The 13,490-nt window shown below is 34.0% G+C and overlaps 2 protein-coding genes and 1 non-coding gene across 4 annotated transcripts; 2 read left to right on the top strand and 1 right to left on the bottom strand.

Moving 5' to 3' along the window:
- Window positions 1–2,800: 2,800 nt before the first annotated feature.
- On the top strand, window positions 2,801–8,467 carry LOC102586674 (DEAD-box ATP-dependent RNA helicase 57). Of its 2 annotated transcripts, none has more exons than XM_006361729.2 (13): window positions 2,801–3,015; window positions 3,188–3,235; window positions 3,422–3,551; window positions 3,670–3,794; window positions 3,910–4,001; window positions 4,862–4,958; window positions 5,058–5,138; window positions 5,226–5,455; window positions 6,169–6,363; window positions 6,538–6,628; window positions 7,472–7,594; window positions 7,783–7,933; window positions 8,058–8,467. In XM_006361729.2, exons 1-13 carry the CDS (start codon window positions 2,935–2,937, stop codon window positions 8,255–8,257), a joined length of 1,644 nt encoding a protein of 547 aa, XP_006361791.1. In that variant the 5' UTR covers window positions 2,801–2,934; the 3' UTR covers window positions 8,258–8,467. The 2 variants fall into 2 exon arrangements, with proteins under 2 accessions (XP_006361791.1, XP_015170960.1); XM_015315474.1 differs by having other exon boundaries at window positions 3,188–3,253.
- Window positions 8,468–8,807: 340 nt separating this feature from the next.
- Window positions 8,808–8,879, bottom strand: TRNAQ-UUG (transfer RNA glutamine (anticodon UUG)). The gene has a single exon. It is a non-coding gene; the product is annotated as a tRNA-Gln (tRNA).
- Window positions 8,880–9,372: 493 nt separating this feature from the next.
- Window positions 9,373–10,844, top strand: LOC102586350 (protein OSB2, chloroplastic-like). Its single transcript, NM_001318576.1, is given in 1 exon segment — window positions 9,373–10,844. A coding segment is annotated over 1 exon segment (1,164 nt). The 5' UTR covers window positions 9,373–9,464; the 3' UTR covers window positions 10,629–10,844.
- The last annotated feature ends 2,646 nt before the right edge of the window (window positions 10,845–13,490 follow it).

Raw genomic sequence — 13,490 nt, 5'->3', positions numbered from 1 at the left:
TACCATTCGCGACTAACATTAATCATTAATTACGTGGGCTGACTTCGAGTTGTATAATCAACCACATTTGTATAATTCATCATATTTGTATAATTCGCAACTAGCAATACTTCTTTTGATTTGTATTTGTATACGATGATTTATATTTGTATAAATATATTGATAATAGATAAATCAAATTAATGGATTTTATTATTTTAAGAGTAATAAAATGAAATTAATCAAATTATGACCAAGATATACATGTTTATGTTTTTTATTAGGGAAAATTACGCGGTGAAGTAAACTTATACTACTTAATTACTCATCATAGCTATAGTTTGCTATAATTACCTCTCGCGATTAACATTAATCATTAATTACGTGGGCTGACTTCGAGTTGTATAATCAACCACATTTGTATAATTCATCATATTTGTATAATTCGCAACTAGCAATACTTCTTTTGATTTGTATTTGTATACGATGATTTATATTTGTATATGACAATAATTTCCTTTGGTTTTTCAGTTTTGTCACCATATACATTTAATCTTTATGTGTGTAACTTTTTAAAGTTTGTATAAATGTGTAGTTTTCAGATTTTGTATAATATAAGTTATATAATTAATTTGTATAATATATTTTGTATAACTGTTTAAAGTTCATATATTTATGTTTGTATCAATTTGTTATTTCAAGTTTTATCATATTTTGTATAATTTCAGACTTTATATTACTCAATTATACAAAAACAAGCGAATTATACAAACGTAGCCGCGAATTATACAAATGAGATGTGAATTATACAAATTATTTCCCTCTGTCCTCCCTCTCCCAATCTCGCTCGCATCTCTCCTCCCTCTCCCAATCTCGCTTGCCATATATACAAATGCATATGTATAATATACAATTATCTAACCGAAATACATATACAATTCATACAAATGCATATGTATAATATACAATTATCTAACCTATATACATATACAATTCACCTCTCTCCCACTCTCTGCCCTCTCTCACTTGCCTCTCTCCTCTCTCTCCCAATCTCGCTCGCCTCTCTCCTCTCTCTCTCCCAATCTCGCTGGACATATATACAAATACATATGTATAATATACAATTATCTAATCGATATACATATACAATTCACCTCTCTCCACTCTGTGCCCTCTCTCCACTCTCCTAATCTCGCTTGCCTCTCTCCTCCCTATAACATGTAGCTACGAATAGTAATTATCAAACTATAGCTATGGAGAGTAATTAGGCTATTTTTGAGTGGCTATATCCGAAAGTTCCTTTATTATTAATATGTGAAAAAGATGTTCTTTTAAATCTTTAATCGTGTGTTTTTATTTTTAATTGTTGATGAATTTTGGTGAGGTTAGGGATTCCACATGTACTATGGAACATGTAAACATTTGTTTTTTATGCTCTTTTGTGATAAATGTTGTTTTATTCCTTGTATGTTGCAATTAGGCTAATGTAAAAAAACTTTTTTAAAAAAATTGAAATTTTAACAGTGATAATTAGAGTTACTAAATTGTCATACTTGGATAAAATATTATTGATTAAAATAGTTCGCTATGAATGGTATAATCAAATTGTTAAAAGGTTATAACAAGGCATATAAATATGGTAATAATAGTCTGGATACTAATTAATCACCACAACGAGGGCCAAATACTTGGTAATGGGTTATGAATAATCATAGTCAAATTACTAATAATCATAAGTGACCCGATGTAAAAAAAAAAGAGTAAGAGTTAATTAGAACAATCTAAAAATTAATGAAAAAAATGCATTTAATTATAAAAAATGTGATCTTTGCTTACATAACACTGGTAGTATTATACATGATGAGTTGTATAAATTATTTTATTTTAAAATTATCTGTGTTTTATTTGAAGTTTCGTTTTTATCTCTAGTGATAATAATGTTGAGTTTCCCTAATGACATATTGAGGAAACCTCTATATTAACATCTGTCATGATTATACGTGATATCACTTCTTATTCTAATAGTCAATTTAGTGAGTTCATTTTTAGTTCTTTAATTTTTTTCCATTTTATCAAATAATTCACATATTCTTTAAGGATTAATCAAGATACTCATGCCCTATGCAACTCGATAATTTTTTCATAAAAACTTTACTTATCTTAAAATTGAGTTATAAACGTTCATTCTACATTATTATGTTCTCACTATTAGTCAAATTAGAAGAATGGCTAATTGAATTACTTAAATGTTGTTTTAAATAAAGCTTTATAATTTTAAAAAATAAAAATACATTGAGTATGTTCTATGACAATGCTTACTCGATCAATTTGAGATATCATACCTTATACATTGCTCACGATTTAAATAAAAATCATATTTATATATTAAAAAATGTTGTCTATTAATCCCACAAATACACGTTAACTCTTTTCAAACCGTGATAATATCACACCTTAAACCTTCCTTTTTCTATTTTTCATTTTTTTTTATATTCTCTTCTCTTTTCCCTCATCCTCCATTAATTTTTTTTTATATCTTAACCCTAAATAATTTGACATACTTAAAAATATATATAAAACTTAAATTTTACATCGTATAACAAACATATACCTATAACTATTGACGAACAAATTAAGTTTCAACTATCAATGCGCGTGTAAAACATTCAGACTAAACTTTTTACATCTTTACCAAAATCCGAGCTTATATAATTATGTGTTTAGATAAAAATGTTATTTTTTATTTATTTATGTATTTTTTATTTTTTATTTTAAAATAAATTAAAACCCTCCATAGTTATTCTAAGTCACTGGGGTTTTACAAGTAAAGTGAATTCATCTTCTTAAACCCTGCAAGTTCCCCCAACTTGTCTCTCAGCTGCCAAAAATAACTTGTAGCGTTACCCCAAATTTCAGTTCCAATTTTCTCTGCAATCGAAAACCCATCTCAGAGTTATGGAAAAAGATGCATCTTTCTTGTTTGGTGGCATATCTTTCAACCGCAAAAAGTTTGCTCGCGATTTCGACAGATTTAAGGTAATTTTTTTAAATTTTTTTTGCTTCGACCCTTTTTTTAGTTTCAGAGTAAAAGAGTGAACTTTATTGAGAAATATGGGTTTTGGGAATTGTGGGGTTGAGTTTTTTTTTTTGGTTTGAATTTACATTGCAAAGATTCTTGATTTTTTTTTGTGTGTAATTTGATGTGTAGGGGAAAAACATAGTTGATTCAGCTGAGAAATTGCAATTGATTGAGAAGGTATTACTGTTGAACTCTGTAAGTTTGATTCTCCAAGCAGTAATAGGAAGGAACCCGAGTTCCTCTGAATCAGTGTGTTTATAGCATTTTAGCGTATTCATTGTTTCGATTTCAGAGTTTTTTGTTGAAAAAAGCTCAATGATTTATTGTGTGTATGTCATTGATTTGGTTTTATATTTCACTTAGGAGGATAAAACTTTTGATGATTCGTTAGAGAAAGTGGAGTTCGTCGAGAATGAGATATCTGAAATGGAGGATGAGACAAGTACTAGCGTGAGTAAGAAGAGGAAGAGGAAGGAGAAGGGAACAGTTTCTGGTAAATTTCCTTTGTCTGTATATTTGAGCTTCTTGTTTATTTCTTTATACCTAGTATAGAATGGTTACTGAAGTTTGCTGCTTTGGCACTTTGTTCTAATTCATGGCATTGGTTTTAGATTCAGTGGAAGGATTTTCCGTCTTCAAGAGTTCAAAATTGAAAAAGGAAGCTGCCAGCGAAGAGACTGATCAATCTGTAAATGAACTGATTCAGGGAAAGAAAGAATATTATCAACAATTGGAGGTTTGTCTCATTTTCTAGTAGTTGGTAGTAAGCTGTTTTGCTATACGTTCATAAATTGTTGATAAACTTTTATTGAAGAGATATTTCTTCTGTTACTTTGATTTTGTGGATTTAGAGGGACGCAATTTTTCGGAAGATGCACAACATTCATGTTTCAGGGAGTAACATCCCTTCGCCATTGCACAATTTTGCTGAATTAAGATCAAGGTACTCTGTCATGCATTTTGTTGATTTTTGGTCTGGAGACGCATGATTCCCTACCTCCCTTTCTCTGATGGTCACATGCTTCACCAAGGCGTAGTATTTTAGATGTTTACTTATTTACAGTAGGTTATCCATTGTATGGAACAGTTCGATCATGTCAAGGAAGTTATATTTAGTGAAACACCCAACAAAGCCTTAGTTCATTCATTTTGTTTACCGCTTTCTATATCTCCTTGAATCTACTTTATGTGAGCTACACATTCTGTTGTAAATTGTAATGTGTCAAGCAAGAATAGGTAGTGATAGGGTGTTGAGGAATATTTTAAGCTGTTTTGATCTGATCTAGCATGCAAAATAAGTAGGCTAATGAAAGATTTTGCTGTTTCTCCTGCATTTATGGTATCTTTTTTCTTATCTAGTCCAATTTTTTATGTCTCATATTCTTTTTCTGGGGAATGGTTGGGGAAGGGGGATCACTTATGAGGCTTAGCTTAAGAAGCGTATAGGACAGGGCTTGTAGAAAAATATCATTAATGCATAAATGATTTTGTTCTCAATTGCTACTCTTTTTCGTCATGTCATCTTTACTTGTGTACTGTGCCTCTTTTGGGGATAGACTGTTGGTGGTAAAATGAGGTAGGATTCTGCAACTGTGCATTGAAGTCCTTTTCCTCTAATACTCCTTTCGATATATTCCCCTTTATGTCATATTCCCTTTCTTAGGACATAAACGGCGGATGTACTAAATTGTTGTTAAAAGCAAATTTCTTTGTCTCTATTGATCAGTTAATTATTGCTATCTGCGCTTGACGTTCCCTCTGTCCTCGGTTTCACTAACAGTCTGTTTGTATATGGTGCCACAGATATAAATGTCGATCATATCTATTACGAAATCTGGCAAAACTGGGATTTAAAGAACCAACGCCAATCCAAAGGCAGACTATTCCAGTCCTCTTATCTGTATGATCTTCCTTGAATTCCGCCACTGTTTTAATATATGCACATTGTATCTTTCTTGTTTTCCTTTGAGAATCTTTAATCATGTTTGACTTTCACCAGGGGCGGGAATGCTTTGCTTGTGCACCTACTGGTTCTGGCAAAACATTTGCTTTTGTTTTTCCTATACTTATGAAACTCAAGGTACATATATATTGGCATTGTTATGTTTGCTCGTCATCATTTTTATTATAAGTTAGAAGACATCTGACAGCCATCTTTTTTGATCAGCACACTTCAAAGGATGGTGTCCGAGCTGTAATTCTTTCCCCTACAAGAGAGTTAGCTGCTCAGACAACAAGAGAATGCAAAAAGTTGGCCAGGAAGAAGTTCTACATCAGGTTGATGACTAAACAACTCGCTAAAAGTGGGGACTTTTCTAAACTGCGATGTGATGTACTGATCTCGACACCATTGCGCTTAAAGTTCGCTATCCAAAAAAGAAAGCTTGATTTAAGTAGGTATGTTCCCCAATTTATAGGGTTCAAACTCTTATGTGCTAGTGTGGGCATTTCAACTTTCAACCTTATTGATATTAAATCAGTGTGGTTAGTTAAGTACGAGTTTCTGAGGTGATGACATTGTAGATCCCAAGGCGACTGCATAATTTGTACTGTAATTCATAATAAAAAGCAACTGGTGAAGTTAAGGGTCTAGTTTAGAGATATAAGGCTCTTTGTTATACTGCTTGATTTGCACCATCACATTTAGATTTAATTATTTTTCAGGCTGAGTTTGTCTCATTTTTACTTTTATCATTGTTTATTATTGTTTGTTAATAATAATCTACCCTAGTATGTCGTTTATGGCATTTCGATTTTCACATGATATTATTGCTGTTTTGGCTACTTTTGCACTGTTTCTTGTTTCAATTTCTCTTCATTGTCTTCCTCTTTATACTGGGATTTATTGCACTTGAGCCGATGGTCTTTTGGAAACAACCGCTCTACCTCCATGAGGTAGTGTAAGGTTTGCGTACATTCTACCCTCCCCAGACCTCACTTATGGGATTTCACTGGGTATGTTGTTGTTGCTGAGTTTGATGTAGAAGAGCATATGCATTGGCTTTATTCTGTGTAGACCTAAAAAATGTTACTATTTGCAATTAGTGCAAAGTATTTCCTTTTTTTAATCAGCATTAGCATGCCTTTTCACCAACTCCTTTTGGGTGCAGGGTTGAATTTCTTGTCTTAGATGAGTCTGATAAGCTTTTCGAGCCTGGCATGCTAGAGCAGGTTGATTTTGTGGTGAAGGCGTGCACAAATCCTTCAATTCTTCGGTCATTGTTCAGTGCTACTTTACCCGATATAGTTGAAGACCGAGCACGTACAATAATGCATGATGCTGTTCGAATAATTATTGGTAGGAAGTAAGTACTGATAGGCCTTTGGTAGATGTATCTTAACTCTGCAGTGAAGTGAATGGTTATTTAGCTTCATACTCTCTTTTTTTTTGGTGAAGGAGGAGAAGATCTTCCTTCCTCTCCTATTTCCGACTTTCCATCTTGGTGAATGCTTACTTGGCTGCTTTTGTATTTCTGCAGAAATTCGGCTTCTGAAACAATAGAGCAAAAATTGGTATATGTAGGAAGTGAAGAAGGGAAGCTTCTGGCTCTTCGTCAAAGCTTTGCAGAGGTATGATCCTCATGTTCCTTAGTCATCAGAACTGATTGTATACCTCTTTGAAGTGATTGGAGCCGCCTCTGGCATAATAATTGCTTGCACAACACCTTTACTTATTCCCCAAAAATCCTAGAACAACAATATTTACATGAGGGATTCACATGGATACTAGTTACTACACATTTGCTGTGGAACTATCACTCTTGAATCACTAGCATATTTAGATAGTGCATTTGTGTTTTTTCCTGCATTTTCTTTCTTTCCATTCCCTCAGATGTCCATCTGTGCTGTCAATTGTTCACCGTTTTCTTTTTCTGCTCAGTTGGTTTTTATATTCCCAGAAAATGGGCTCTAGTTGAAACCCCTTGATTTGATGATTTGGAGCCATTGTTTTGCTGAGAGGGATTTCAACATCTGAGTCGTGCTTCTTTCTTTTTGTTCACTCTATATGAAACTCCTGTTCCTTTTGCTGCTCTTACCATTTTGTAAGTTCGTACTGTTACTTAAGTGAATCATCTTCTTCTTTTGATAGGCAAAAGGGGTATTACTACCTTGAAAAACAATTAAATCCCCGTAAAAATTTTAAATTGCATGCTACAAAGTTTGTCCAGTTGTCTGTACAATATGGTATGTTATGTGTGCTCCAAAACATAAACAGAAAGCTTAATAACATAGACAACCCCTTAAACTTGCCAATAAGTTTTGAGGGGCTGTCATTAAGCCTTAAAGGAAAGAGCTTTGTTAGATTTATGTACAAACCATCGACATCAGCCCTCAAAGGGAAATTCCAATGTGATATTTCTATTTTTACTTCCAATGCCTCTCTGATTTTATTTTTTTATTATATATATATAGAGTTTGAACCCACCAGTGCTAGTATTTGTTCAAAACAAGGAGCGTGCAAAGGAGCTATATGACGAGCTAAAATTGGAAGATATTCGACCCGATGTTATCCATTCAGACCTTTCTCAGATACAGGTAACTTTTGCATGACTTCTGTATTTTCTACATCAAGAGGAGATCCATCTGCCTTCTGTTTTAGATAGAGCAATATATGTCGATGTTGAAGTTCAGGGTTATGATTTTTTCATATTGGCTGATTACATTGTGTCCTGCTATATAGAACACTTCTTCTGGTTCCTACTTATACTTTAATTTTAATGCAGAGAGAAAATGCTATTGATAACTTTAGAGCTGGAAAAACATGGGTTTTAATTGCCACTGATGTTGTTGCCCGGGGTATGGATTTCAAAGGGGTCAACTGCGTGATAAATTATGATTTCCCAGACGCTGCTGCAGCATATATTCACAGAATTGGTAAATATCCAACCCAAAATCGACTTTTACAACCTTGTATAGTGATTCATAAGTCATAGTCTTACAGTGAATGATAAAGGGTTTTAATTGTTCACTGAAAACTGCCGGTGATTCTTGTAAATAGGACGTTCTGGCAGAGCAGGAAGGAGTGGACAGGCGATAACATTTTATACTGAAGCAGATATTCCATTTTTGAGGAACATCGCAAATGTTATTACGTCTTCTGGTGGTGAGGTTCCAGAGTGGATCATGTCTCTGACCAAGAAAAAGTGGAGGAAACACAGACCAAAAAGAGAAACCATTTCAACTCAGCCAGACATATGAAACATGCCTCACAGTTTTGAGCATTATATCAAGTTTATAAACTTTTTTTACAACATAAATGTATGATTCAACTTGTAATTTATGTTATGTATGAGTTTGGAATGTTCACTTAAATGTTAGAGATATGAATGTTTGTCTTTTTTGAAAAGAAACTCTTTGTAGTCCTTGATTCTCATTAAGTAAATGGAGTTCCTTCAAGTTTAGTTTGTGGATTGTTTTTAACTCCACTTGTAAGTACTTTTTTGGAGTTGGAGTTTCATGTTTGAGCCGAGTGTGCCAGAAACAACCTCTCTATCCCACAAAGTTGTGGAAGGTACAATCTGCGCACATCCTACCCTCCCCAGATTTGATTTGTGAGATTACGTTGTTATGGTATTTCATGTTTGTTTTAAGCTTTTTTCAAGTGGAATTTTTTAAATCTTTTACTTTCACGAAAGTGATAGAAAATAAAGTCATCTTATCTTGATGATTATTTTCATGAATCGGACCCATAATTTATTAGATCGCTTTGTGCGTGCACAAAAATTATGCTTATATATAAAAAATAAAAAGGTCCTACCGGGAGTCGAACCCAGGTCGCTGGATTCAAAGTCCAGAGTGCTAACCACTACACCATAGAACCTTGTTGGTATATGTAATCGTCTAATAAATATATATATATATATATATATATATATATATATGAACTATCACTTTTTCACGAGTTTCAATGCTCAACTATCCATTATTTTCTTTACCACCCCCAAACTATCATTTCCCCGGTAATAAAACACACCTCGATATTGTGCTGGCCATATATTTATTACCTCTTGACAACATGCGTGTGTATGCTAACTTATCATCGAGGGATATTTAATATTTTTATACAAAAAAAGTGGTAGTTGAGATATGAAACTCATAAAAAGATGATAGTTTGGGTGGATTAACATAAATTAGATAATTGAGGTATAAAGTTTACAAAAAAAATGATAGTTTAGATGTGTTTTTTATCGTTAACTCAAACCCGAAAAAGGAAGATTATACTGTAGTTATACTAAAGTTCAGGGAGACTATTGCAAAATCTGCAAACCATCCAAACCAAAACATAAAACCCCACAAAAACCCTTGTGCTTCTTCCTGTAAAATTCACTTTCATCTACACAAGATTCACAAAAAACCCTTTGTGTATATGAAAGATTCAAACTTTTTCTAATACCCAATTCCATCCATGAATTACTTAACAAAATCAATAGCAAAAAAGGCCTTTTTCTCCTCTTCATCTCCCCAAAAATGCCAACTTTTACTGCAAACCCTCAGTTCAAGATTTGCCTCTACAACCATTTCTAAGCCAAGAAAACCCAAAATCCCTAAACCCCAAGAACCCTCTTCATCTTATGTGCTTACCCATCCAAGAATTGAGATTTATGATGAAGCAGAAGATGTGTCTTCTTGGCCAAAGCCAAGTGAGATACCTTACCAAGCAAAAGTTGCAAATTCTGTTAATCTTGTTGGTTTTGTGCAAACCCCAGTTCATTTTGAAGCTTCCTCTGATGGGAAATATTGTGCTAGTACTGTTGTTGCTCATGAGAATAGTGATGATAACTCTGTTTTGATGATTCCTGTTGTGTTTGCTGGTGATTTAGCTCATGTTGTTGCTTGTCATGTTAAGGAAAATGATTGTGTTTATGTGTATGGGAAGTTCTCTATGGAACCATTGTCTTGTGAATTCATGGATGAATATCAGTCTTGTTTTCATATTGTTGCTGAAAATGTCAACTTTGTGCAGGGTCTGAAACGAAATGTTTCCCTCAAGGGAAATGTAAAATCAGTTTATCCGAAAGGTAAGAACTTTGTGTTGGATGAAAACGATAACCAGCATTCTGATTATTTGGTCAAACAGAAAGATAGGTTGTCTGGTTTAGAATATGATGATTCTGTTAATTTGGGTGAGAGCAAGTCGGAGGAAGGTGTTACGGGAGGTGATGATTGGAGAGACCTTATTAAGAATCCGAAACAATGGTGGGATTGTCGAAAGGCGAAGTTAGATGGAATTGTGAAAGCAAGGCACCCTGATTTCAAGAAGAAGGATAGTAGTACTTCTCTATGGATTGAGAATACTCCAAGGTGGGTTCTTGAGGGACTTGAAGGACTTGAATTCGATGCTTATGCTCCTAAATCTAAAAGCATTGGGAAGGACGTTGATTCTTGGAAAGATTTGCTGGAGAATCCTGATAAATGGTGGGACAACAGAGCTAGTAAATTGAATCAGAAAGCACCTGATTTTAAGCACAAGAATACCGGTATAGGGCTTTGGGTCGGTAGCTCACCAGATTGGGTGTTGTCTCAGTTGCCACCATTGAGGGATCAACGAGCTGCTTCTTCAGACAAGTAGGGACATGCAAGTAGGACTTGAAAGAAGGTAAGCAATATGCACGATGAACCAGAGCTATTCTCAACTTCATTTTAGGAAGAGTTTCCATATAATTTTGATGCTATGGCAGTAAACTTTGTCCAGTGTAGTCAAGTCCAGGCCACCTATAGTTTGAGAAGTATTTCGGTGGAGGGAAGCACATTGTCGTTATGCTTATAAAGCACTTATTTCCCCCCATAATGGTACATCTTATAGCACTTTCTTATGATGGTTTTGTTTTCCGATGCATCTTTTCGTTGTGATTTTGGTGAATATGAAGTTCTTGATTGTAGTATTTTGAAAATAATGGTGCTGTTTGCTCATTCCTCGTACTTAAGCTCCGAGGCCAAGCCAAATATCTTCATGCAAAATTTTCTCAATTTTTCTGTTGGTAGATACCAGTAAGATAATATGACATGTTGGAAAATTTGAAAAAAAGTGAAATGTTGGGGAAAATAATGACATGAACTTGAATATCAACCTAAGCTCACTAGTCTGGAACTTTTACCAGTTGTTTAGAGAAAACTACTAGTAATAATAGTATGCATCCAAGGAATGACATTGTTGAACACATATCTGTCTTAGATGACTTACGAGTCTGTCTTATCCGCTGCCTGGCATCTTTAAGACACTTACGAGTCTGTCTTATCCGCTGCCTGGCATCTTCATATAGCGTTACAGCTTTCATTACTTGAAACTATGGATAAAACAAGTGACAGATGCTCCTTTGGTAAATTCTGACTGTTAGAAGTCCACATGTGAGTGATGACTGGTTTATTTTGATTACAGTGTGCGGCCAAGGTATGCAGACGTTTGTTTTTGTGTGCAGTCAGTTAGAATGGTCAAAATCACATTGCATCGCACAAAGAATCTGCACCATGTATAGATTATTCAGTTTTCCAATAAGTTTTGAAGTGAATTAACTTGCAGGGTCATTTTAAATTTCTCAACTGCAGCTTAAGCTTATAGTCAAGTAATGACCTGGTTGGCTAAAGGAACCAACTTTTGGGAACATTATGCTATTTTCTATATGTTAGCAAGCATATTTTGAAGTCTGAACCATGTTCTAAATGGTACAGCAAGTTCTGAATGTTGTGAAATTTGTCTATCATTGTTGGTTTAGTAAGCTGTCACAATAATAGATAGAGTTGGTACTCAATTTCCCTCTGGTTTCAATGCCACATTATTTTGTTCTTGTTATTGCTCTCATAACTCTATTCCCTTTTTCAAACTGTTTGGCATGCTTTATTTAAGCTGAGGGTCTATCGGAACAATCTCTCTATCTCTATAAGGTAGGGGTAAGGTACATACACTCTGCCTTCCCCAAACCCCACTTGCAGGATTACACTGGGTATATGTTGTTGTTTCAATGTTATGTCAGAATATCACTAGCTGATTTTTCAAGTTGATAATAGAATTCTTGACTTAAAGAACCAAAACTCAACAAAAGATATAACTAGAGGATTCCCTCCCCCCCCCTTCATTTCATTCTTTTTGAGGAAGAAATGTGAGTTCTGTGAAACATAGACATAAAGGTGTGAGAAAGGATGATTCATCTGAATTTGATAAAGAAGCAATTTGTGCTGACTGCTGCTGATTTAGTATGCTCTTGAATTAGATGATAAACCTTTTCAGAATGGCTGCAGTCGTTACATTTATGTTAAGTCTAGTCGCTTGGCAGTTGTACCTTCTATTAGATGGTCGCTACATTTATGTTACATCTAGTCGATTGGCAGTTGTGCCTTCTAATCTGGATTTGCACTGCAAAAGGTCCATTTGAGGGGAAAGTGTTTTCTAACAAAAAAAAAAATCCATACCTAGGATTACTTGAGACATCTGGTTAAGGTAATGGGATCTTATACTTACCACCACAACTCTTCTTGGTGTTTTACCTAGGTGATTCTTAGTCTGTATGACTTTGGCAAATGTGTGGTTACATAGTTGTCAATTATGTTATCCATATCCTTCAAAAAAATGTTGACGTATCCATGCCAGATATTTCAAAATGCACAACTTTTGGAGGGTCCGATACACATGTGGCTATATTCTTTAAGGAGCTGAGCAACATAGATTGCCTTGCCACCTTGTTTACTTATATTCCAAACAAGTTCTGAACAAAAACTCATACAGAAAGTAGTTCAAAGTTTTCAATCCTAAACTAGCACTCCCTCTACCCAAATCAGTTGTCATATTTCCTTTTTTGAAAGTCATTTTAATTTATTTTCGAAACTAAATTAGATTAAATTAATTTAAGATTTAAATATTCAAAAACTATACAATAAAACACTATAACTTGCAACTTTTCTCATGTTAATTTGATGAGAAAATATACTTTAAAATGCTAATTAAGTTTTACATAGTTTCACTCTCGAGAAGCAAAACATGACAACTAATACGAGAGGGAGGGAATATTCTACCTGTTTTCCTTTCTTTTCAGGTTTCACACTCAAAACTAGATTTTTTTTAAGTCTATTATCATTAAGACTCTGATTAAACATCATTATGAGTTCATAAAGGTTCTGACTAAACATCATTAAACTAACCTACTGTTTTAAGTGAGTAATAATTAATAATTATCTTTAAAATAGTACTTCATTATGATAAACAATTTAAATATGGTCACCAACTTGCTTAAACAACTCAATTAAAAAATAGCAAGGTGCATGACATTTCAAATATGAAATTATTTCTTGAATTTTAGGTGTATGAGCTTTCCATCTCAACTACTATTTGGTATAGAAAGCAACTTATTTCCTTCTGCATATGATTAAATTTCTTTATTTTTTTCTTTTACTTCAAGCAAAACCCCTCAACCAAATGAAATAAAATTGAGAAACAACCAAC

The sequence above is a fragment of the Solanum tuberosum genome, unplaced genomic scaffold, assembly GCF_000226075.1.
Source record: "Solanum tuberosum cultivar DM 1-3 516 R44 unplaced genomic scaffold, SolTub_3.0 scf00371, whole genome shotgun sequence".
NCBI classification, from domain to species: domain Eukaryota; kingdom Viridiplantae; phylum Streptophyta; class Magnoliopsida; order Solanales; family Solanaceae; genus Solanum; species Solanum tuberosum.
The sequence above is the reverse complement of the archived record's forward strand: the minus strand, read 5'-3'. Positions and strand labels throughout refer to the sequence as shown.

What these genes read in the sequence shown, in the direction of transcription:
- LOC102586674 (XM_015315474.1), top strand. Translation starts at nt 2,935, where the DNA reads ATGGAAAAAGATGCATCTTTCTTGTTTGGTGGCATATCTTTCAACCGC. An exon ending in AGGTATTACTGTTGAACTCT is followed by an intron (nt 3,254 to 3,421) that starts GTAAGTTTGATT and finishes TATTTCACTTAG; the next exon opens with GAGGATAAAACTTTTGATGA. An exon ending in AGAAAGCTTGATTTAAGTAG is followed by an intron (nt 5,456 to 6,168) that starts GTATGTTCCCCA and finishes TTTTGGGTGCAG; the next exon opens with GGTTGAATTTCTTGTCTTAG.